General features: G+C 39.9%; 2 protein-coding genes across 2 annotated transcripts; both read right to left on the bottom strand.

The window, feature by feature from the left end:
* Positions 1–504: 504 nt before the first annotated feature.
* On the bottom strand, positions 505–13,358 carry LOC306708157 (sperm acrosome membrane-associated protein 4-like). Its single transcript, XM_079175890.1, has 5 exons — positions 13,228–13,358; positions 6,334–6,444; positions 2,575–5,370; positions 1,570–1,680; positions 505–1,149 (listed from the first exon to the last, which is right to left on the bottom strand). The coding sequence occupies exons 1-3, from the start codon at positions 13,277–13,279 to the stop codon at positions 5,147–5,149; spliced, it is 387 nt and encodes a 128-aa protein (XP_079032016.1). The 5' UTR covers positions 13,280–13,358; the 3' UTR covers positions 505–1,149; positions 1,570–1,680; positions 2,575–5,146.
* Positions 13,359–18,210: 4,852 nt separating this feature from the next.
* Positions 18,211–24,975, bottom strand: csnk2b (casein kinase 2, beta polypeptide). The gene is made up of 7 exons (XM_079175887.1): positions 24,865–24,975; positions 24,207–24,288; positions 23,261–23,363; positions 22,532–22,647; positions 21,865–21,940; positions 21,180–21,369; positions 18,211–20,369 (listed from the first exon to the last, which is right to left on the bottom strand). Exons 2-7 carry the CDS (start codon positions 24,276–24,278, stop codon positions 20,279–20,281), a joined length of 648 nt encoding a protein of 215 aa, XP_079032013.1. The 5' UTR covers positions 24,279–24,288; positions 24,865–24,975; the 3' UTR covers positions 18,211–20,278.
* Positions 24,976–25,998: the final 1,023 nt, after the last annotated feature.

The raw sequence follows: 25,998 nt of genomic DNA, 5'->3' as shown, positions 1-25,998 counted from the left end.
TGACTGGTGTTCAGCAAATTGCTTCATTTCTAAATACTGAAAATATCCATAAATAAGCTATCATAGCATTGGGGTAACATGTTTTCTAACCCCGTGCAGTGCATGCATACTGTCTATTCATTTTCTAACTATATTGAACTGTTAGTGGTGGAGGATTGAGTCCTATAACCCGGAAATTAGTCAGCATGTTTGCACTTCCGGTCCCCTCATCTTGAAGTCAATGGGTTTTTTGAATGGGGTTTTGGTTAGATGCCTGAATCAGGTCTGTGGTTAACACAAGTTTAAGATTAAATCCATCAATTTCTTTTTTTAAATTGACAAATATATGTGTAATTCATGTCAAAATTCAAACAGGATCAAAGATATTTGTTGCTCACCGTTGACTACCGTACATATTTTATACCAACAGTCCCATAGGGTCACCGGAGGGGGCTGGACTTCGCCTCTCTACAGCTAATGAACGAATAGATGTTAATTAAAATAACTGCAAGCCGAGGCAACAGATCATTTTCCAAGATTTTCTTTATTTTCACATCAATGTGTGAGTAAAACACAAAGTAGTTCATAAGGATAAATACAAAAGGATTTTTCAAAAAACAAAGCAAACCAACAGCCTGGAAGATTTATGAGCTCAATGTTTCCCTGAAACATTCCATTGATCAACTTCCATGAGTGTGGACCGTAGCTTTGGGCTTTTACATAACTTGTCATTATTAAAAACTAACCCCTTACATGACAAGACCTGAGTTATGAAAAATGAAGAGCACAAGGGCATATAGAGAATCATACTTATAAACTCATGCGATCCAGAGAGTTTATTTCTGTGCTTTTGGTCTTGTAGACCTCTCCTGGATAATTTATGATAGTACAAATGGACTTCAGGAGCAGCTGGCTACAGATGTTTTTGGTGGTCTCATTAGGTATATTACATAATGCTAGACCACATGGAGGCCAAGGCGGCTACACCAACAACGGCAGTGAGGGTCATCTTGGTGGATGGGGCGCTGCTGGCGCATCTGTCTGTTGAGCAACAGGTGGTTGTGCCCGTGTATGACAGACCAAGCAGGGTGCCGGAGGTGGTAGTGTTGCAGCTAGCAGCCATACTGCACCCCAGGGTTTTGATGTTCAGAGAGGAAAAGCTAGTGAAACCTGAGGAGAAATGGTTGTGTTGGATGAATAAGAGTTACAGAGGTGGAGAAGGTTCATTTAATCAAATACAGTTTCAATGTACTGGTGCTGAGTATATTTTGTCACTGCATTACTTTTTACTCCACCAAATGGAAATATAGTAAACGTTTACTGCACCACATTTAACTAAGCTGCTTTAATTACATATATGTTTATCTAACTTTTAAATACACTTTATTTACATTCAACATGACGAGGTCATTTGTACCATCCTTATTCAAGTGGCCCGAAACCAAAACCTCCAAAACTTGAAATACCTGATTTATGTGTATCTGGTCAACACAGTATTTGTGAGTGATTCTAATTAAATCATTCCTGTGTTGTTATGTATAGATTGAAGGGAAAGGGTGGGAGCTTTTAGGAAATTAGAAGGTGACTCACTTAGTGCCGATTTAAAGCATTGGGTTTCGTTGGCCGGGCAGGTCTCCTCAGAGCTGGATAGGCAGAAGCCCCCCACACCGTAGGTGCATGTCTTGCAGATCAGGGACTCCGCTGAAACACACAAATAAAAGCACAATAGTTTAAAAAAAAAAAAAAAAAAACACATGTTATTGAGTAAGTGTAATATCCACAGTGGTAATCCAAAATGAGGTCAAATAGGTTCAGTGAAGCTAATAAACGTATAAAATGTGCGTAGACCTTTCTAAAACGTCATCCGTATGTTTAACTCTTACGACAGTAATTGCTTTCAAAATGTTGTGTTCATTTTTTTTTTCCTTCACCAAACTTTTGGATTACGGGCAGTGACGTATATTAGCATAGCCAGCAATGTTTTGTGGACTTTGTGGGCCACCACACCCTGCACTGTGGCACAAGCAGAAGTCGTTGATACTACCAGAGGTGAGTACGATTTTTATGTTTTTCATATATATATTTTGAATTAACTGACCCCTTTAAAGTGTTTCTCAGAGGATTTCGAAATTGGCTCCTTCAGCTACACGTTGGAGAAGCATCATCAGTTCGTTACATCGGGTGAAGTAATTTGAGGATACATTTGTAAAAGAAGAACGTGGATGAAACGGAGCCACCATTTTCACCTAAGCAAATTACTCTACATTAACTGGTTTGGGAAAACTAAATGAATCTCAATTGTGCATATTAAGCTGATTTCACCTGTTGTATGGTCTTCAATCAACTAAGATGCAGTTTAGTGATAAAACAATAGAGAGAAAATTTGTAAAAAATCTTTAAGTCTAAAAAGCTTATAACAAAATGGAGAGGAGGTGGAAAGAGAGATGTCCTCACTTTTTAATCTGTAGTCTCTATGTTATAGACCTATATTAACAGATAATGCCAGAAACGTTGTTTTTTTTTGTCCATTCTTTGCTAGTTACATCTTTCTTTCCAATGATACTTTTGTGATAATTGATTAGTTTAAAATCTTACCCATCATGAAAGATGCAACAACTGCCATGATTGCAATTAAGATCCTTGCCATCTTGATGTGTTGGTTCTTGGTTTCTGCTCAAAGACAAAAAGAAATCCTTTCAGCCAGGTGATCGGATGCTGTTTGTAGGAGAAAAGAGTCTGATGAAATGGTTTGGTGAGGCCAGATATTTATACAGTTACAGACAGGTGAAGGGAGGAGACAATAGAGGGGTTTTCCCAAGTCCTTTGTCTTCATCTTTTCCTTGAATCACTAAGAGTAAAGGAATGTGCCACATGATTGACGCAATGATCTAACTAAATACCATGAGCTGTACAAACTGCCTGAGCTGGTTGTTCAAGTTAAGGAGTCAGTCAGTAACCGTAGATTGTATCAAGAGCTTCAGGTTAGACATCATAGGGATATTTTTGTAGTTGCGATTTCTTGATTATTATCGGAAAATATCTATATTCATATCGTTTTACCTGAACAGTGCAAAACCCTGACATGTTCAGTTTACTATCACATACACAGCAGAGCATCAAAACGTTCCCTTTGATATGCTGAAACCAGAGAATATCGGGTGTTTTAGCTTGAAAAATTACTGAAATTTGTTTCTGATGGTCAAGCGATCAATTGCTTCAGCTCTAGGGCACATAGTTGATGCAAGGGGTTGGAGTGAAGTAAGAAAACAGGAGTTTACTGTATGGAGTCTGTCTACTGAAGAGAAAATATGAAAACTACTCAGTCAGTTTGTTTTATCAAATAGCAGACGTTTGTTCATACTTAAAGCAGTCTTATGAGAGTCTCCTAACTTTAAAATCATGAAAACCTCTGGATCACAAAGGCCAGACTACACTTGACTCAGGGAACACTTCATTTGAAAGAACATTTATATAAACATCATACTTTGGTTATTTACACAAGATTTATGACTGAAAAGCTCTGTATTTCCATGCTGTTTTTGCTTGAAATGCAGATTTCCTCACACCAAAAATGTCTCTTGTGTGCCAAAACCTGAAATCAGGACAGGAGAGTGCCGTCATACCAGCAGTAGCACCATCTTCGCTGTCAGGCACCCAAACCTGAAGAACCAGTCGGTCCTGCAGGATGGCAACGAGCCGAGAGACATTTAGAAAGAAGAAACCAGATCACTCTGCTACAAACCACACACAAGGGAAGTTCTTTTTTTTCCCAGAATGGATATTTATTGCATTCTTCAAATTGTCTACACAACAAATTTTGCAAAAACATTCAGACACGTTACTTTTTTTGGACAATAATGCCAAAAGCGTCAATTTCAGGAATTTAATTTGAATGATTCGTGTTAGATAGAGGATATCTAAAGATCAGCCCTGACAAATTTCAAATGGCTGCAATTTCAATTTCCAATATCTGAGTTAAATCACGTTCTCCTCATATATATATATATACACACACATTAAAAACTAGCAAGATGAACAGAAGCTTTTATCCCACAGTCTATGAGTAACGTGCAGTGTGGATTTGACACGAATATTAAAAATAAAACTCATTAAACACAGAACTGGTGGAGTAATTTGTGTCGAAATGAAACCAGCGAGAAGAAATGCGTTCACAGACACAAGACCATTTACATCATTTTAGCGAACATTAATAAAGCTAACAAATGTCAACAAGTGAAATTAATAGAAATAGAAATGTTCATGGGAGCGTTGAGATCTATAGATTATATCATGACTCTAAAATGACTACACAGTGGGTCAAAGGCAATCAATTAAATGGAATAGTTTGACATTTTGTGAGAGGTGAGGATTCCTCTTCTTGTATAGTGTTCGACGAGCAGAACGATACCACTTGCGTACGATAAACATGGCGCTACAGTCAGTAGATGGTAAGCTTAGCATAAAGAGCATGGCTCTGTCCACTGGTTAAAAATGTCTTTTTTTTAATAATTACTTACCACCTTTAAAGCTCACCAGTTACGACTTACTTTGTGCTTTTACACTTGAGATGAAACATGTTAATTGGTGAGCTTTAGTGGTGCTACAGGCATTTTTTTATTTTTATTTTAAACCTTCGGACTGCACAATGCTAGCCGTTACCCCATTGGCTGCTGGCTAGAGCTTCATGTTAAATGGACAGAAATGAGAGTATCAATCTTCTAATACAACTCTTGGCAAAAAAAGGCCAAATAAGCACATTTCCCAAAATGTTGGCTTATTCCTTTAAATTGTATTGGCGCTACAAAACCAATTTAGTCACACAGTGAAATGCCCAACATGTGATTCACTTATCTAAACATTTTACTACTCATTCAAGTTATTGTAGGCTACTTTAAAACTGTCAACTCTCAACGTACATGCCAGGACAACTTACTGATTAATCCAACAATACAAAAACAAAAAGGGGGAATTTCATTTGAACCAATATTAACATGCGAGTGAAGTACAATACACCTCAAGAACAGTTAACACAAGAAAAATGCATGTCTGAGGAGATAATTTAATCCTTGTAGTGCTGATGTGTGTGCAATATGTAGTGTGTTGTATGAGTGTGAGTGTGAGTGTGAGTGTGAGTGTGAGTAGGTTGCGTCATCCGCTGTGTTTTCTGTCAAACCAGGGTGTTGGCCATGAACAGAGCAGTGATGGTGGCGAGGGCCAGGCTCAGCCCGGAGGTCCCGGGCAGACCGGGCGCTGCGTTGCACAGGTCGGTGTCGCAGCATGTCTTGGTCATGGAGTAGATGGTGGTGTTGGAGCTGGAGGGGAAGTTCACGTCAGCGGTCTGGTTGCACTTGGCCAGTTCGAGACAGCCCTTCATCTTGATTTTCAATTTGCCTGTGTAGCGAGAGCAAACACATTCCATCACCGTCTATCGTTTGTTGTGTCTACATGAAATGGTTGCACGGTGAGAGGTAGCGCAGCGTGTTGTTGGCTGGTAACTTTAGGTTTTAACTTCAATAAAAATGTTTTTAAAAAAAGACTATAAACCTTTTTTAAACCAATCACAGAAAAACAATGGAACTTCGCTATGCTAGTGCTTTTTCTTTCAGTCAAAAAATCCCACGTTGCTAATCAAGACAAAAAAAAAGGTTCAGTAATTTCCTAAATACACTGTGCATTTATTTTCAGCTACACATTTGGTGCTGTAGTGAGTATTTACAGCAGCAGCAGGGTTGACCTAAAAAACTACAATGTGTGTGTTCATGTGGGCTCATTGATGTGCTTCCAATACTTTCTTTGAGTCTCTGGTGCAGAGGAACAAACTACATCAGGATCAACTCATTGTTGCTTCATGAGATTTTAACAGTAAGAAAAAAATAGAATATCGGCAGACTACTTTTCATCGAAGTAAAAAAGAGAAGACAGTATAGTATACAGTAGGTCATTCTGTGTCAGGTGAACTGCTGACACATCATGCAGCTTAATAAATGGTAAAACGTAAGAATTAATCTTTTAAAGATTTTTCAGCCCTGTTTTAAACTCTAAAGTGGAAATCCAAATGAGACAAAAATGAAAACTAATTTGAAACCAACTATTTCAGCTTCTTTGCCAACTTGCCAATTAGTTTCCAAGCAGCTTTAAAAGACAACACCTAATGTTGAATGTGTAACTGATGACTCAGATTGATTGGCAGCTCACTGGTCATAAATTCACTTGTTAATTAGTTGCCACGTTATTCCCCTTCGGCTTTAGTGCAGTTACATATGTGTTCTGAGAACGAGGTGGGTGCATTTACATGTGCGTGCTGACAATAACCCTCCTTTGTCTGGTGAGATTTAAAATTCCTGAGCTCCTTACCTGATGCCCCGGCACCACTGAAGCAAAGTTCTCCGGTTCCACATGTTTCTTTACTCGTAATGCACAGGTCCATAAAGCCAATGGAGCACTTGTAGCACTGCAGAGCTTGAACTGATATCCACAGATAGTTGTGGGAAGGGGGGGGGGGGGGGAGGCAAGAAGGAAAGAAAAAGAAAATGTAGGATTAGCATGATTAGGTTTGTAAAAAGCTATCATCAAGAGGTTAAAAAGTATGGTGATGAATCCGTCTGCACTCCAATCAACATCTTCTCATGTTTGCCTGAAACAAATTGCTGAGACTGTTTCAGTGTTTACCAACCACTCAGATGATGCAGTTTGACCGGTAAAAAAAAGGTCTCGCATGGTCGAGTATGAGATAATGACACAAAGCCAGTGATCATGGATGAAGACAAATGGATGACCTTTGACCTGTAGCACAAATAAGCAATAAAAAGGCCAAACATTGATACACAACCACAGCTTTAAAATGATTTTACTCCTAATGATCAGTTGACCGGTAATGGAGAGTTGCCAGAGCCAGTGAAAACAGTTGTATAACATAGTCAATGGCTCTGGAGAAGCTTTGCCAATTCTGAAAGATCTAGGTTTATCTCTGCAAATGCTGACAAGAAAAGTCGACATTAAATTGTTAGAGTATAGCCTCATTTTTTTTGCAACTACAACAAATCAATGTACTTTTCCATCTGGGCAAACAACAAGTGATTGAAGTGTAACATAATAGATGTGGACTAATGAATTATAGTCCAAGTACATCGTCTGCTTGTATCATCAGCTTAACTTTAGGTAGATGTAATCGTATATATTGCCCAGATTTTGAGTGCGCTCTGTTGTCTTTTACCAGGAATGCTCGGTCAAACAAAGAGACGCCATTAAGTTGAATGTCAGGGGAAATGCAGTGTCTAATTTATTAAATTCATTCAAATCTATTACTGTAAACTTTATTTGTCACTGTAACTCTGATGAAGTTATACAATTACTTGACAACCAGCCCTCTATTATAATAAATGGAATGAACATTGTCCTGGACACGCCCCAAACTAAATACATTCAACACAATTAAGCCGCTCTGCCAGTTTTCTGTCGGACAAGTTTTAAAGACGTTCATGCTGCTTAAGGTCATTTAGAAAAAGAAAACTCAAAAGGAAAACTGGAAATTGTAATCTGTACGCAAAAAACTGTTCCGTTTTTGTTTTATTTTATAGATTGAAGTAAACACAACTCAATGCTTTCACGGTGACGCACTAAGCCTGAAAGACGAGCGGCCATTGTGAAACTGTGTGACTCATTGCTGGGAGGAGAGAAACTCAACAATTAGAATGAACCAAGGAGAAGTTTTGTTAGAAACCGGTCACTCCAGTTTAACATCGGCGTGGCATGAATGCAGTCTTTGTGGAAAGTACACACCAAAGTCATTATACAAAGAAAGAAGTGTCTGGAAAGTTTTCTTTTATATTTTGTGTTTGATCAACATTATTTAAACGCTGGTATTGTTTTGACCTTGTGAATCCATGTATGTATGTATGTATGTATGTATGTATGTATGTATGTATGTATGTATGTATGTATGTATGTATGTATGTGTGTATGTGTGTGTCTCATTATGGCAAAATGTGGTGCTGGAGACATCTACTGTAGCGGGAACTACCACAGAAGCAGTTTTTTTTATTCGGTAGGTGTCTGCAATATCGCCACAATGATAAAGCTTTGAATCTTAACTACAAAAAATAAATCACTTTAAAGCAGGTGTTATGCAGCTACAAGTGGCAAATGTAACACAGGCCAAATAGTAGATAGTAAAAGTAGTGCAGCAACAGTACAAAAATAAACAGTTGAAAAAAATATTTCAGCAACGTCAGCTGCAGTATCTTATCTTTGCCACCATTAGCTACAGGTCTGCTACAATTTGCTTTATTAGTTATCCTGCCAATCATTTTCTTGGTTAATTAATTAATGTTTTGTGTGAAATATTTTGGCGATAATCACCCATCCCTAATTAACATAGCTTTGTTTTATTTTGTTGTTTACAATATACTATAATAAAAAAAGCTGGATGCAGCAGATGTTAAACATGACTCAGTCATTCAGGGATTATTACAATTGTTGCCAAATTTTCTGTCAAACAACTTATCATTTGAACTTCAATGATAGTTATGAATTGGCTGACTGGAATTTGTTTTAGAAAGGCTTACTCTTCATCATCCAGGACTAAATGATAGATTGCTTGGATATGGTGCTTCAACATGATGATTAATCTCACATGTTGACATTTACAACAACTAACATGCAACGCAATGACTCAAGTAGAGGGATGGATGATTACATACTTAAGTACATGACATAGAGGAAGATAAATGTACTGCTGTATGACTGATGGTGGCTGAGCTGACCAATCATCATTCACCATTACTTCACACTCTAAAAAAAAAAAAAATCCCAAGGGTTGATATCTTTTGTTTTACTTTGTCACTTTTTCAGGGTGACCATGTTTAAAAAAAAAAAAAAAAAAAAGGTAGATGACTCACTTAAACTCCACCACAAACGGGAGGGTTCTGAATTTGTTTTAAACAAACAAAATGTGTCAGAGATGTATTCATGGGAACCTGTGATGATCTTGTGGATCAGCCGGATTGCAATGGCAACTCGTATGTGATCATTCCTGTTCTTTACTTCAGAGAAGAAGAAGAAAACAACACAGCCACACCTTTGTACTCAAACACACCCTGTCCCCTCGGTTTCGGTTACACCCAAATTCAAGAAGAGCTGACAATTGACCTTTATCCTCATTACATGTACACTCTTATTGCTCTGAGTAATATATATATATATATATATATATATATATATATATATACTAAACACACAAGTAAAATATATTTAGTTTATGATAGATACTGATTTCTTCATCTGGGAGACACAAAATGTCCCAAACACCTCAGCACTCTGCAATGCAGTCCGACCTGTCTGACTGAACCATAAACACCAGAGTCTGGGTGGTGAGGTCACGAGGGAACAGTACACCTTAACGACGTTCAATTATAGCACAGCGTTTGTTCACGGAAGTGTCTCAACATATAATTGGGAGTGCCTTCAACACCACCAGCAACAGGTCGTCTACACAATAGCGTTTTCCCTTAAAGAGCAGGCTCTGGGTAAAATATGAAGTAAAGTCTCCTTTGTATATCGCACAAAAACAGGTGCAGTCAATCACATTGGACAACAAGACACAATAGGCTGAGCAGATTTGGCATGTCGGACGTGTCGCTACATATTTTGAGGATTACTAAATCACACTGCAGACGGCTTCTTGGCCTTCCTGTCCGAGTTAAGTAACATAGTGGCATGGAGGAACAACATTTTTCACTCATTGCTGGAAACTCATGTGGCGCACGTTGACGTCATTTCCCGCATCGACAACCTCGATACAGGTCTACCAGTGAAGTCAACAGACTTTCAATCAGGAGGAGTCCTAAACCAGATGTCCCAGTAACCGGCAGGGGCGGGAGGAGTTTCAGATCCTTTTAATTAAGTTAAAGTTGCAAAGCAACGTTGTAGACGTACCGTTGTTACAGGTAGAGGTCTGCATTAAAAAAAAAAAAAAAAAAAATTGTATTTAAGTAAAGAATGACTAACGGCAAGATGTAGCTAAACGATCCAAAGTGCAGACATTATTCAGAACTCCTTTGATAAGTGTTATTACCTTTACGTAATATTTAGTTTTTTTCTTTTGTAATAAGTACTGCGACTATAATGCAGGATACAAAATATGTATCAGAACGTGTTCTTACACTAATTGGTTTAATAAGGTTCTAAGGGATTAAATTGATCTGTTTTTTATACCAGGTATGCTAGGTGTATGTGAACTTGTTCAGAAGGATTTACAGCCTTAAATATGTTGAAATACTAGAATTTGTAAACAAGAAATTGAAAAACAAGAGATGGTTCAGAACCATTATTGAGATTAATGACAGTAGTTAAGTTACAAGAGCACCGTGTTTACTGAAGTGACTTTTGATGAGTTATTCTGCGACAAATTGAGCAAATGTCATCCAGTTTGATAACGAGGAACTCTGGGGTGTGGCACGTTACTTAACACGTTACTTAACCCCCTCAATGTGCAGTGTCAGCCTTACACTGCCCTCTACTGCTCTGTCACGCAAAGTACAGATTAACCCTTCAGGTTCCACCACAAGGACATGTTGAGGAACCCACAACACAGAGGGGGAAGAGAGAAAAGCAACAACAAACAGTTGCAGAGTTTAAAAAGGCTAAGCTGCTGTTTAATCTAATACTAAAGAACAAGAAAATAATATAAGTGACTGCAGTGGAATAACAGCTGATGTGGTTGATCGTGTTTTAGGCATTGTATTAGTGCCTAAGGAAGAGGCAGCCCTCAATTTCTCCACTTGAGGGCATCCGTGTTGCAAAAGATCTTAAAATAGTTAGTTGTAGGTAACACAAGTATTTATTCTAGCGTCAGCATTTAGTCATTAACTCAACAACAGGGTCTCCATGTGTGACCAACAGAAGCAGCTGAGCAGTGACTCAATCCAGCCTCCCTCCAGCTGGAAAGAAAAAAAAAAAACCCAACACATTTTAATGTCCACTTCCCCAACAAAATCTCCGTTTAAGAACGCTTTGTATTATTTCTTACTGCCTCAGCTCACCGTGGGGAACAACTGTGAAGAGAAACAGAGAACACCACCAAGCTCAAATTAAGCTCAATGTGAGTCATGTGCCACAACACCAAGCCCATGGAAAACTAAAATGAGACGGCATCTTGTGATGTGAATATGTAAATACGTTTACGAAAAGTAATGCGAGGGCAAATATGCAAAGACTGCCTTCAAAGCGCCTGCTTGGGATAATGAGCATCCTTATCTACAACCTCACAAAAGGTATATAGGCAAATACACACGGGCGGGTCTGGAGTGTTGTGTCAATATAGCCTAACTAAAGCTCCATCATTGAAGGATGGGATTACACGGAGAGTTTTTCAGATTAAGACGTTTGTGGCAGGAAGATACTTTTCAAACCCTTTTGAATTCAGAATAATAAAACATTTAAATGTGATCAATAAGGCATAAAATACCTGCAAAAAAAAAAGGGAACACAAAGGGATAAAGACCATTGGTCTCCTCCCAACCTGACCAATTTAGGCTACCGGCATCTGGATTCAACAGTAGAAAAGTGTTTTTGTCTATTTTTCTGCCAGCTGGTGCTCGGAAAACTCTCAGTAGCTGTTACCGCCAACTAGACTGCCATCTGATATCACCTCCCCAGGGTACAGACGCCCATACGCGCACATGTTTATCCCTCCTGGACACTTTTACAGAGAGACAGAAAACCTTGGTATGTAATTATCTGCATTTGTGAATCCCTCTTCTGTCACAAGCAACTATTTAAGTAGGGTTTGTTGGCCAAAAGGTAAAAATGATCACCTTAAAGTAAAAAAAAAAAAAAAAGCAGCCAGAATGAGACTACAGTTCCCTCTAGGTAAGGTGTGGTTTGAAACAGGAGACCGAAACAACAGAGTTCACGGGATACAGAGGATAGAAATGGACTACAATAGACCCAAAACACAATAGTACAAGAACAAAATGGTCGGTACAGTGCACCCAGTCCGTAGAACTTCTATAGAAGTGGAATTTGAGACTTGGGCAAAGCCTCAACTGTTACAAGGTGAGGAATTTCTCATGCAATGGTTGTCAAGTTGGGACATGATTCAGTCTTTTAATAACTTGCGGAGAGGGAAAAAAAAAGAGGGAAAGAAAATCCCTGTAGCACAAACAGGCTGCCTCACCCCAACCTGTAATAACAGTAAAGCCCGGGATGTGCCAAGAGGGGAAACGTAGGAAAACTTTGTTTGATATTTTTGCTTGAAAACGTACCGAAATGATGAGCCTAATCAATGTTCAAAGCAGTTCATTGATGTCAGTCGACCAATCCTTTCAGCTCTGATTGATTCAACTGGTTATCCATTACTTTTAGCCAACTATTTCAAACGTTTATCTATTACTCCAAGCGGGCCGTTTCAACTGCCGATTCTTTAAGCCAACCATTTGTTTGTTCACTAGGCTATTTTAACTATTTTAACAGTTTATCACATTATTTTGCAACAATTTTATCCCATTTCTATCCCAAATCAGTTGGGATGACTGATGGCCCTTGCAGATGGCATTGAGAGAAACAAAAAGTGTGTGATGTTATAGCAAGGGCTTATCTGAAACGCACAAAAAAAAATGCACTATGTGTTATCTGTTCAACTACAACACACCGTATAAAACCAGGAAACAGTATATCGTGACATGAAAATAACTAAAAACACATTTGTGTCAACTTGTCACAAAAGGGGCCCACATCTTGTTTTGGTCCTCCATCCCTGCTGGTGTACAGTGAACACACCCAGTCAAACAGCCTAAAGGTCTGCAGCCCTTCAACAAATACAGGCACAATTGGGACACACCTTCACGTTTATAGTCCAACAAAATGTATTTACTAGGATATGATCGGTGTTAAAAACACACGATTCTTTTTCTTTTTCCTCGTCTACAACACTAAATGAGCTCCATGTAAAGTAGAATATAGATTTAACATAATGTTATTTACAATTTATTTCTGAACACAGCAATACTGCAGACAACTGTGGCGCTCTAATGGGAATCCGACCTCAATAAAAACACAAAACTTCATGCGGGAAACCGTAGATTTTATCTGGGGAAAGATTTAAACGTTATCTCTGTAAAATACGGCTTTTCGGTTCAAAAACATTTATTTTAGAGGTCTTTCTAAAAGTCACACGCCTAAAAAAGTAGTGAAAACAGCGTGCGTATGTGAATGAATAAGTCCTAATTCATTTTGGGGGATTTTACTTACCGACTGCAAAGCAGAATCCGACTGCAAGAAGCTGGAGAATAATTCTGTTCATCTTGGAAAAAGGAGCGGAACGAGGCTACAAACTGGACTTTCGGGAGAGGCTGACTGCCTGTGAGGACTCGAACCGTTATAATTTCTGATCACGCAAACTCTTTTTCCGTCATTTATAATCGTCCACCTCCCATCCAAACGTCACCGGTATCCAATCAGAGGAGGTCCGCTGGGGACGTCCACCCAGTTTTTTTTTCTTCGAGCTCTCTCACCTGTGTGAATCACGGGGGGGGGGGGGGGGGGGCGCTATTACGTATTACATTCCAGCAGGAAGTTAAAGAGTGGGAAAGCTGGGAAAACAGGGGATTGGGGATTTTATGGCGATATTGTTGTATTAAACCCCTAATGTGTCATTCCCATATATGGATTTATAGTGTTTTGATAGTGAAAGAAAGTGACAATGGTATTTCACGACCTTTTAAGCCACTAAGTGCATTTATTTAAGTTCTGTAGCCTACTTTGTACTTTAAACTTACGCTTCATTTCAGAGGGGGATATTGTACTTTTCATCCACTATGCATATTTTACAGCTCATTAAGATTTTACATAAAAAACATGTCAGCTTATTAAATACGTCAAATTGTTACAGACTAAACCAGAGATTCACAACCTTTTGGGATTGTGACCCCTTGTGAAAAAAAGCAGTAGCTAGTTTGTGGCTGATAATACCGCTGTACTTTTACTTAAATTTGAGTTTGTATTATTATGGTATGTTCACTTAAGTGAAGGATATTTTTAATCCATATAGTGGCTAAAAGGGGCAGCTACAGAATCAAGTTCATTCCTATTTGTCCTCCTGGTGCTTAGATTATTTCTGTCGTCTCCACATCGGTTATTTCAAGGAAAATTGAAAAAAATAAGATAAAAAAACGATGATGAAATGAAAAAGAAGCAGAAACCAGGGGAAATCTAAAGAAAATAAAAGGAAATTGCAGCAACAGCTTCATGTCTTGGTGGATCTCTCCTCTCTATTTCCAGTGCACACGTCAGCTAAAGCACCAATATCATCCCACAGATGTTAAACCACTGCAGAAAACACTGAAACTGATCTGAGATTATACATAAATTAAACTAAATTGGTTCAGAGCAATATTTTACTCGACCTGACTAACAAGTATGTGAGAGGCAATAATAAAAAGTCCTGATTTTTCTCTGGCTTCATGTCAGCTGAAATGACTTCATTAAAACCACCTGCAGGTTTTCCCTGAGGCGGTAAACACAGCGTGAAAGACCGGTTTCTGCAACCGAAGCGACAGTACACTACCAAATCAACGGTAGCAAAAGCATGATTTTAATTGTGAAAATAATGTTCAGTATGAATGTCAAAGCCTGTGGTTGTACAGTTTATCAAACCTGTGAGTGAAAAGTCTAAATGAAAAGTTCAGGTTTGTGAACCTGAAGAATAGATTCATAGTTGCAGAAAATAATTTGAATGTCTAAAAGCATTTGAATGGTAAAGTGAAGCTACATAAAGAGCAACAGAGGTGCTTTTGTGAACATCTAGCTCAATATTCAAAGCAGAAAACTGTGTGAAAGTCCCACACAGTATATCTAAAGGTTTGATCATGTAACACATGAAAGCTGTATGTGGACGCAAAATCTATAAAGTTAATATAAGTTAACCATCTTAAACTCAAAAAGAGTTCTGAACACAGCAATACTGCCGACACCACTATGGAGACCAACCTCAGTAAAACACGGCCACACCAAACTTCACGTCATACAATGTCAATTCTGATGGGGAAATATTATTCTCTCTAAAATAGAATGCTGTTTGTTACAAACATACAAACATTTAAACATGCATTTTTGTTCTGCTTTCGGCTGCAAAAGAGTCATTCTCAAGTTACAGTGAGGGAAGTTCTGTATCACTAAATCCACAGTTATGTTCATCTCAAATGTAAAATGTCAAAAACAAGGTAACATCATTCGTGGTTTTGTCTCTAACAAGTTAGAAATAGGTAATCAGACTCGTTTCCAACGTACATAGCCTGTAGAAATGGCTCTTATTTTGTCACCAATGCAAACACTGTAATGTCCTCTGGATAACGTGTTTAAACGGCTTGGCGTAAAAAAAAAAGTGTGTTAACGAGTGTTACTGTTTGTTGCCAGAAGAGTCAACTGTCTAAGTTGAAACGGGTTTCAATCAAGTCTCTGAAGATTCTTCCTCCCATTCTGAGCTTGATGAATGAGACGAAACGGCCTCACTTCAAGCAGAAGACTTTGGATGAGGCGAATTATTCACGTGAGCAAGTCTGTTCTTGCCCAGAGTTTGTTCCCGGGGACCTTTTGTCTGTCTCCAAGTGTTTGCAAACATCCTTGGAGAGCGACAACAAAAGCATTTCGGGAATGAATGACGAGAGGAGGCTGAGGTGAAGCAATTGCTAACGTTGTCCACAGTTTGTTTGTCCATGTCGGTCACAAAAAGGCCGACATTTCTTTGGGTGGAGGGCATGTTTGTTGTAGTTTAATGATTATCTCAGCATGTGACTTCAAAAAGGGGCTTGTTTTGGTTTCTAGCTGGAGGGGTGGGGACAGTTATGAAATGAGATCTTCAGAGTCATGGTTTTGAAATAGTTTGCTGAGAGGGAGGTTGTTTGGGCCCGGTGAAATGCCTCTATTGTTTTGCCCACAGATCCTCGGAGTTTCTCAACTCTTGTCACTTGGAAAGAGGGCGTGTGGGAGAAGCCAGCCAAACCGTACATACCGATTCACAGCAATGACAGATAAGAGTCCAAATGAAAATCCAAAATGAACAAGAAGAAGGCCGGGATGAGCAAAAGCAGGTTAAATATTAACATTGTGCCTCTAAAAGGTGGAACACCTTGAATATTAAAGTGACATAAATAAAGAGACGAGTTGGACTGGTGCTTTATGGGAGAGGGGCTGAAATAGAACCAATCTTAAAACAAGAACTGTAGACAATAGTATATTTGCTAATTAGCACTAAACACAAGGTACAGCTGAGGCTGATGGGAATGTCATTAGTTTTGCAGGTATTCGGTCAAAAACCAAAGTATTGGAGAATTTCTTTAGAGGGGTCACATAAGTTATTATCATTCATTCTGATGGGAACGTGTGTACTACATTTCACGACAATCCATCCACCAGTTGGTATGATATTTCTATTAAAGAAAACACACAGGCAAAGTCGGGGGGTGAGGGGAGTATAATTAAATGAAGGCCGCAAAAAAGCACGGAAATCCTGTATAAAAACATGGTGCCGTCTGCGAGAAACATGCCACTCGGGAGAAGTTTTGTTTGCCAGCTTGACAATGAGCCGGAGCAGGGAAACCAAAGCTACACAGGAACCGCCTTAAAATCAACAACGTTAACGCTCTGGAGTGGCTGAGTCAGAGTCGAGAGTTTGTAGTTGTTCACTCGTGATGCCTCATGATCCTCAAAGACGAACGGGTGGAAAATGGGTCCAGATGTGCACACAGACTCAAGACTGCTGCCAGAGGTGCGCCCACTAAATACCTGAAGATGGTGAGACGTAGACGGTAGACTGACTGTATTTTACATTTTCGTTTGGATCACTTTGTGTCCGCTTTTACACTTTTGACATAAAAAAAAAAAGCCAAACTAAATCTACTTTTGCTAGTTGTAAGACAACAAAACATGAAAGAGGAGGTGAATACTTTTCAAAAGCACTGTAGGAGGCAAAGTTACCAAACTGGCTGCTATACATCAGCTTTGACGTGTCTTGTCATGTTAGAGCTTTAATGAAACGCCACATGAATTTGTAACATTCGTGTCACAACATCAACACACACTGAATGTGGAGAGTGAAGCCATTAAAAACGCATATTTATGGTTTGGCCGTGTGGTGTCAGTCTCTGTGGCGGGCATATTTCCGTAACAGTCGTATCTGTTGTACAGAGGCATCCCCAAAAACACAATCCTGAGAGGGAAAAATGAGGCAATATGGCCTTTGGGTGTGGCAACATTTCACATGACTGCAGTAAGATGAGCTAAAGCGATGCGATTATTCCTCTGCAAACACTCCCAGAGCTGCTTTCTTGCCACATTGGGTGTTTTGTTTCCAGCTCAACACACAAGACACCTTTCAGCATTCAGCAGACTGTTAAGAGGAAGACGCTCTGCTCTCGCTCACTGTCTGGAGACACTCGGCATGCAGCGACAATAACAAACATGGGGGACTCCTCTTCACACAGTTAAAAAGGAGCTGGCCGAAAGGAGAGGAAGAGAAGGGCAGGTCCCGAGCTGTGGTTTGAGGTTATCCTGAGTCATGAAGGAACCTCCTCTTCTCCCTCTGGAAAAACTGACAGGTCACATGGCCACATGAAGACAAGTCAGTCCTGCCAGTCATTCTTGCCAAAGCCAGCTGCCGTGCATAGGAGGAAAACAGTTTTTATGAGTCATATGTAAATAGCTATGCGTTTCTCTGGCTTAAATACATATAGGGGCAGCATATTTTCAAAATATGTTATGTATTGTGCTTATTAGTAACTGCCAGGACAACTTTCTTCATACGTCAAAAGACTAACGGACATCCGAAAGCTCATTTAAAAAGAAATGACAAAAGCCTTCATGTTATATTATGATCTTCTCAACGCAGTTAGATTGTGTTTGTTTTTGTGTATGTTTGTGCATGTTTTCCAGCCAATGCCATTACTCAGAGTCATGTGAAATGTCAGTGCAACCACACCCAGAATCCAGACCATCATTCCCTCGGTCGCCACAGTAAATCCTCCTTCGATCTCAAAAACACACCAACAATAGGAATGCAGATACAGTTGTGTGTTTTATGGTCCCACTGTGTTACATTATCTTTCTATATTTAAGATTTGCCTCAGAAATATGTAAAAGTAGAAAAATGTATCTCTTTTAAAGCACTAAGCTCTCTACTGACACCGTGTGGCAGGAGGGCAGAGCTGCAGTCTCAAAGAAAATGAAGAACAAAAAGAGTATGAAAAGAAAATAGAAGTTTATTGAGAAGTCTGAATCCTGCTCACCCTTCCACAGTAGCAGAAAGACAACAACACAAACAAACATTAGTTAAAATCTGGACACATAAATACCGTTTCTCTTGTATCATGAAATCCAAAAACAATCTATTCCAGTCACACAAACGTAAAGACGGAGGCGGGAGTGAGGAAAGGACAGCTGAGTATCCGTCCCACTGCTTCAAATACAAAAACAAAAAGAAGAAAGCGGCTGGTGGTCGGTCTGTCTCTAAACCTGAACATAAATAACGAGACTGTGCTGTGGAGAGACACCAGTGGGATCAGTGCAGTGGTGGAGTGAGCTGAAGGATTCAGATTGTCGAAATTCCTCTTACACCGGGTTAACCTCCTCGATCTTTACAGGGATGCGTTGACATTTCGGGACATATTGGCGTTCAGACACTGATGAAAAGACACATATAAAAGCTACAGCCAGCAGCAGGTTAGCTTAACTTAGCAAACACACTGGAAACGGGGGCGGGGGGAGCAGCGACCCTGGATCAGTCCGACGGTAATAAAAGCCTCCTACCAACACCTTTGGTTCATGCCTACACGAGGTGTACAAACAGTAACTTTCTACACTCAAACACCGGCTGTGCGTTCCAACACACACACACACACACGAGCATATTGTCTAGTATGACAGAAAAAATACCAGGATGCACAATCCTCTGCAAAGTGGACCTATGAGCACGAGGCTCGACGTTTTTAAAAAAGGTGCAATGTCTTGACAAAAGTAGTATGTCCCACTAACTAACAGGATCTATCTGTCTACTTAGTGAGCTTTAAATGTGCTGGCAGGAGGGTTTTGTTATGTTTGGACAGAGCTAGCCAGGCTAACCGCCCCCCCTCCCCCTTACTGATTGAGCGAAGCTAATCTGCTGCTAGCCGTAGCATTTACATTATGGTAGAGTGGTAACAGCCTTTTAATCCGCTCTCCGCTTGAAGGCATGTACACGTGTTTCCCAAAAAATGTCACAACTATTTCTTTTAGGAGGCTGAAGCTCTGAGGGAAGAAGGGTGACAATAGAAACGCAGCTAAGCCTGCTGCTGCAGGAGGGGACACGTCTCAGAAAAAAAAAAAAAATGGTAGCACAGGTTATATTTTGACTTCGGTACCAATACAGACAGTTGTTTGACACACGCACAGACAGCTGGAGAAATGACGCAGGCTGATGACAATTGTCTGAACCATTTGGAAAAAAGTTCTGTGTTAGATGAAGCTGTTTCTACCTTACTGCCTCTAACAGGGGGAAAAAGGAGAACAAAAAAGGGAACTAGTGTTTGCTTGTGCCTCTTAGAAAACAAAAACAATGTGGGCGTGTTCTCTGAAATCTTAAGGCAAATTTAACAGAATGCTTTGTGCAACAACACCACAAATCACCAGACAGACTGGCAAACCAAAATCCTCTCAAACGAGGGATGCAGAAAAAACACCCACCGTCCAAACTGTCTCTGCGAGTGCCAGCCTGAGCATGTACATGCATTTTGGGGAGTGGGGAGAAGGGAAGGGAAGGGAGGGGGGGCTTCAAATGATGGAGGGTTTACCACCACCCTTTACCAAACTGTGCCAAATACAGAACAAACAAATGCTTTACGTCAAACAGCCCTGAACATAAAACCTTCTCTACGGGGGAAAAAGTTCCCGCGTAGCGTCACCCTCCGATCACGACAGCAGAGCGAGCAGCAGCATGAAGTATTGTTCAGCTTCCTCTTACCTCACCCTCCTGTTTTTGGCACTGATGAGTTTGGTAAGGTACGTGCATGGAATCCCATGTGTGTGGATGCATCTATGTGTGTGTGTGTGTGATTTAGATCATGGCTGTGGGTTTTTCTCTTGCTCACACTCAAAAATCTTGACATTTTTTTTTCATTTGCCCTAATCTAAACCAAAATAATACAGTCTTCGGGGTGGGGAGGGGGCACCTGAAAAGCTTTGTAAAATGCAGGTGACCCCTCCCCATTCGATGATAATTCTTTCCTGTCTTCTCTCTCTCTACCAATCTTCCTCCTCCTCTGTCCGGGCCGCTCTAGCGGATGGCCTTGACGGGGCTCTTGAAGCTGGAGGCGGCTTGCAGCTGCAGCTGGTAGGCCATGGGGTGGATCTTGAACCCGTACAGCCTGGAGAAAAGAACACAGTAATAAAAGTTCAAATAAAATTGACGAGATGCAACACAAACATGCACACCCCGGCATCAACGAGGCTGTGTATTTGTTTTTAGGGAGAGGGCAGTGACGCGCGATCTTAAGCTCCGACTGTTTCCCATCACGCCACCCAGCCCCGTCCCTCGTGTGACGTCTTCTGTAAACATACGTCGTAACAGAATGAAAGGCCACGCAGGAAAAGCATGCGAGGAAATAGACTTGGAGTTTTGAGAACGAATTCATCATTTCACTATTTCTTTCGTCCCAAATTGCAGCTTCTAAATTGTGAAGATGTTCTTCTTCTCTGTGTCTGAAGCGATAGAAAACTGATTATCTTCAGGTCTTCGGAGTGTTGGTCTGACAAAACAAGCAATTTGATATCATGTCCTTTGTCATCTTTGATGGGAAATTTTAAGAATGTTCTGACATTTTATAGACAAAACAATGACTTGATTAATTGAGTATCTAGTTGGAAGATTAACCGGTTGTGAATATAATTGTTATTTGCAACTGTAAGAACTCTTGACACCAATTAGAGGTGGCTGCATTACTCTGAGTAACGATCATCAACACATGTTGAGCTTTAAAACGACAATAAAAATGAGAGCTTTTCTCATTTCATCAAAATGATATAATACTATAATTGGTGTACTCTTCTCTAATGAGTGAGAACTGTGCTCCAAAAACATACACACGACGGGTCAGCGTGCAGATGAATGACGGCACCGGTGCAACCCAGTTCTAGTCAACAGGAGCACGCCTTGGAGTTCGGCCCGCTGTACTAACCTCGGGACAAACTGATTGGCGGGCCTCTTGGGCCTGTACTCAGGGTGAACCATGAAGAGCATGTGGGGGAAGCCAGTGCCAAAATAGGCTCCATCTGTGTGGTGGTGCCTTGAGGACTTGGGCGTGTAGACGTCCATACATTTAGGACAGTACAGCTTCACCATGGCCTCTCCTGGGATGTCTGACAGACCTGAGGAGGGAGAAGAGGAAGAGAGACACTGGTTTAGACGGGAGAGTAAATCTGCTACATCGAAGACAGAGGCCGCACTGGAACGCTGCCACTACAAATGTCACAGACAGCCAGGATTAGTGGCTCCATAAATCTACAGACCTAAAACCCACTGTGCCCTAAATACACTGATAAAAACGTCACAATATTTAAAATGGACAAGAATAAATAATTACTGACCAAATATAAACAGGACATCATGAATACATTTTAAAAAAGGGACCACAGATTGGGAGTCAAAAGAGAAAACAAATATCAGTCTAGAAGACAAAGCGGTCTCTTGTATTTATACTATGAAGAGACTGAGGTTACATCCCTGAATACTGTGACACAAACTTTATACGGGGACAAAATGTTTACACAACATTCCATAATTACCGGCCACCACGTGCTGCGTTACCCCGTCTTAAATAAAAACATGGACGTTTGTGTTTCAGCATTCATCTTTTCACTTACCGATAGGAAGCATCGGCTGATTCTCACAATAGACTCGGGGGCAATAGCCAAAATCTCCCTGTTGATACTTCTCCAACTGCAAAGAATAAAACAGCATATTATAATATATTACAAATAATTAGAGGTGGCAAACACTTGTCATTTAACAAGTGTCATACCTTTAAAAGGGGAGCGCGTTTAGTTTTTACAGTAACGATCACAATATTGGAAACAAATGTGCTCTAACTAGACGTTAGTCGGGGCTCGTTTACCACACAGTGTGGGTGGGACAGTTTTGCCGTGTCATCACCATTCATATCTCTACAGTCAATGTGTTTATGATTAAATTGTTTACTCGAGCACAGCGGTGGAGGAAGAAGTGCCGTAGTCTGATTTTTTTTTTTACTTTAGTGAAAGTAATACCACATGGTATAAATAATAAAGTTAAAGTCCTGCATTCAAAATGTTACTTCATTAAAAGTATTAACATCAAAATATACATAATAGTACCAAAACTACCCCCCTTCATCAATTATAAAACGAGCTTAAGAAACTGTGACTGACTACAGCTACTGTAATTAAGTCCAACAGAAGTTCATTCATCTCAAGTGTTTAAACAGACTACTTTAATGTCACATGGTGTGAATCGTTGTTAGGAGTGGATTTTGCTAACGCAGCTGGCGCCTACCATCTGTGCGATGCCTCGATTAGTGAGGATGTAGCGTGCGTGGATGAGGCCGTACAGCATCTCCGCTGCCTGCTCGATCAGGTCACTCTGGTTGGGATTGTCCTCCAGCTCCTCATCTGAACACACAAGGCAACAGAGAACAGCGTTGGTGTCCACATTTCATTTTTGACATTTTACAGAGATGCGGAACTGTGGAGAAAAACATTTTCAAAAAGGACGGGGAATACCAAAAATACAACAGAGGGAGTGCTCTTGTGTCACATAATACTTCAATGAAAATGTTCCTCACATGGTTTCAAAGATCCTGTGAAAACGTACAGCGACTTAGAGGGAAACAACTATGTCTTTACGTGTGTGTAATCAGGGGAGAAGCAGCTGAAACAGCAGCTGAGCAGGATAAACAGCCTTAAAACAGAAGAGTGCTGAGATCAAATGCTCATTCTCATTCTTTTTGATAGATATGTGCAACAGTGCTCAACACGACAGATTAGAAGAGCAGCGTTACGTTAGACTGAGGATCAGTAATGACAGAAACACCTGGCAGCGACTACTCCTGCAGCTCTGGATCACCGTTCTATTTGGTCTCAGCATTCAGATTTTAAAGCCGTTAAAAGATTCTTCTGCTGTTGTTCGGGACGATTCTCCCGTCTAGACAATTATCCACCGTTTCAAACAATGCAATGGATGGTCACCAGTGCTTAGCTTAATCTGAGAACATGAGATGCGTACCTGGTTCGAGGTCCAGGATCATGTCAAGGGCCTGGCGGTAGTGAGGAACCTGCTCATTGAGCCCCGTCAGGTTAAACTTGTCCTGGATGTAGTCTTCATCCACCTTTAAGTGAGGAAATCAGATGAGAAAATATATATATATATATATAACAGGGTAGGTTCATGTTTTATAAAGTCAATGCTAAAAGGTACATTATTACGAAGGGATCTCTTTGCGGCCAGCATGTACAAAAAAATGATTAGAGCAACCAATAACTCTCCAAAGTACGTGTAGGTATGAGAGTATTGTTTTAAGCTAAACTTGAAAAACAGTCAGTCAATCTATTTTAATAAGGACCAATGGGACTGATCCAGGACAATGTTGCTGAAAGTGTAAAAAATACAAACTCACTGAATTGTAAGAAATGTTAACAACTCAAAGGCTACGAAAAAGTCCATCAAGGAAGTTTAAAGTCACAAAAACATCTGGATTTATTCAGTAAATAAAGGTTCAATAGAATCAATAAGGAGCATGTAAACTCGGGGATACAAACTTTGATTTTATATGGATGTTATTAACTTCAACGGACGTAACATTTCTTAATCGGAGTGTTAGATACTTTGCAGTTGCTTGACGAAACAAGCTTTTTTTCCACAGCTTTTAGATTGCTGAGACTTTCTGCCATTGTTCACATTCCTCTGGAAATAAGTTGAATGAACTGATCTGGGAGCGAAATGTGTGACATCTGAGGGTGCAGGAGCCAACACACTAAAGCATTCTAGATCAGGGCTAGATCTGTCTGTGTGGTGAAAGTAACAGTAAGAAGAGACAACAATATTACGATCTACTCGACTCACGTGTTTATATTTCTGCTCATCAATAACAAGTCCAGCTTTTACTTTAACTTCATTTTGATATGCAACTACGTGGATGGCGACAGTTCATATATCAGACAAAGAAGCTTACTTCACAGAAAAACTCATTCCCCCTCAGTCCACAGAACCAGGAGATCCATGACACTTCTTCTGAACTGCTCATCTCTGAAGACCTATAAAGGAGAGATGAAAATAGTCAGATATGATCCAAAAATAAATCAACTGGGCTACATCAACATTCACACTCTGTAACATAATAGCTATGATTGCAACACAGTGTCAAAATCAAACCTCCAACTGGCCAGACTCTTTCTAAATATGTTCACAACTTTATTATACCAAACACTATATCATGACAAGAGTAACTTAACGTTAGCTGTATGAAGCTATAGCTGCTAGGCAAACCTGATGACGGCTAGGCTAACTACCTAGCTAGCATTATTTTCTCAACACTGCTACATTTTATAAAAGCGGTCGTTACAGCATGTTTTTTTTATATATTAATACAGATAAATCGTATCTTAAATGTAACGTTATGGTGTGGCCATACGCGACGAAAACAGGTTAAAGTAACCATCGTTAGCTCGCTATGCTAAACCCCGCTAGCGGCTAGCACTGAAACAGAAATTCAACATGGCGCATCGCTAGAAAACAGGCCCCAAGACTTTAAAAATGCTCTTTTTGGAGCCAACTCTGCCTCTGCATTTAAACGTCTAAGTACAGTTACGTGAGTGATTTCGCAAACCTACCCGGCTTTTAACTTTTATAGTCCTTCAAAAATCCAACAGATCAAAAATTTAGCAATCACACCGGTGTAAATAAGATGGACACCACCTCCCAGTTCACCCTCTAGGTTACGTTCTTCCTCTTCCTCCCGTGACTCGGAGGCAGCGTTCAGCGCCGACGACGCGCTGCTACCGTCTACTGTTTACTTTGAGTACTACATAAGGTGCGCTCACATGTCTGGTAAATGGCCAGCACCTGTACTTCCATCCTTTACCCCTCCCTTTTTCAAGAAACTGCGTTAAGTTTGGAGTTATTTCTAGAAATGAAGAAGAGCCAAACAACCTGTACATTCATTGCACTTATTGTTATAAGGCCTCTAATAACATAACTGTATTTAAGTTAATTATATTCTACTTGATCTATTGTCTAACTGTGCTCCCACATTATTATACATTAAATTTGTTCACTATTATAAGACTGATGAAATGACTAATGGTACATTTTCTTGTCCTTTTTATGGATAGTTTGCTGTGATTTTGTCTGTGTGAACTTTTTTAAATTCAATGAAGCACATTTTCAAAAGCATTCTGGGGCTTTGTTTTTAGACTGAAGACTGCAGTTTCCCTATCCTCCAACCACCAACTTATTATAGTTACTGTCAGCGGCATAACATGCAGATATCAGCGACTAAACTAATACAGCACAGTGAACACTTTTGTCAAATGTTTTTATTACTGCATGGTCAAAAGGGGAACATTTGTAAGCTCCTAAATTCACATAACAACGTCCAGATTTGCTTATTAGTTGTCACACAGGTCAGATTTTATGTCAATGCACGTATGAACACCTTTCTAACTGTTTCACGGTCACATTCTAAAGCACACATACACACATCTTCACAAACCTGCAGGAAGGTGCCGGATTTTCAATGAATGCAGCCCACTATGACAATGAATCCCTTTAAAAATGGAAACAACCCCCATATTAAACCATTGGTTTCTCTTATAGATTTCAAGCACTTCATGAAGAAGATACCATGATACTAGCCTTTGTTAAGATGGTGACACGCCTATAAGTGGTTATATTTGTTGCCACATGCGAACATTATTCCACTTCTTCTTAAATGCGAAGTTAGCAGAGTTATAATGTGGTTTGTG

Source organism: Pholis gunnellus (genome assembly GCF_910591455.1).
Source record: "Pholis gunnellus genome assembly, chromosome: 16".
Taxonomy (NCBI): domain Eukaryota; kingdom Metazoa; phylum Chordata; class Actinopteri; order Perciformes; family Pholidae; genus Pholis; species Pholis gunnellus.
The sequence above is the reverse complement of the archived record's forward strand: the minus strand, read 5'-3'. Positions and strand labels throughout refer to the sequence as shown.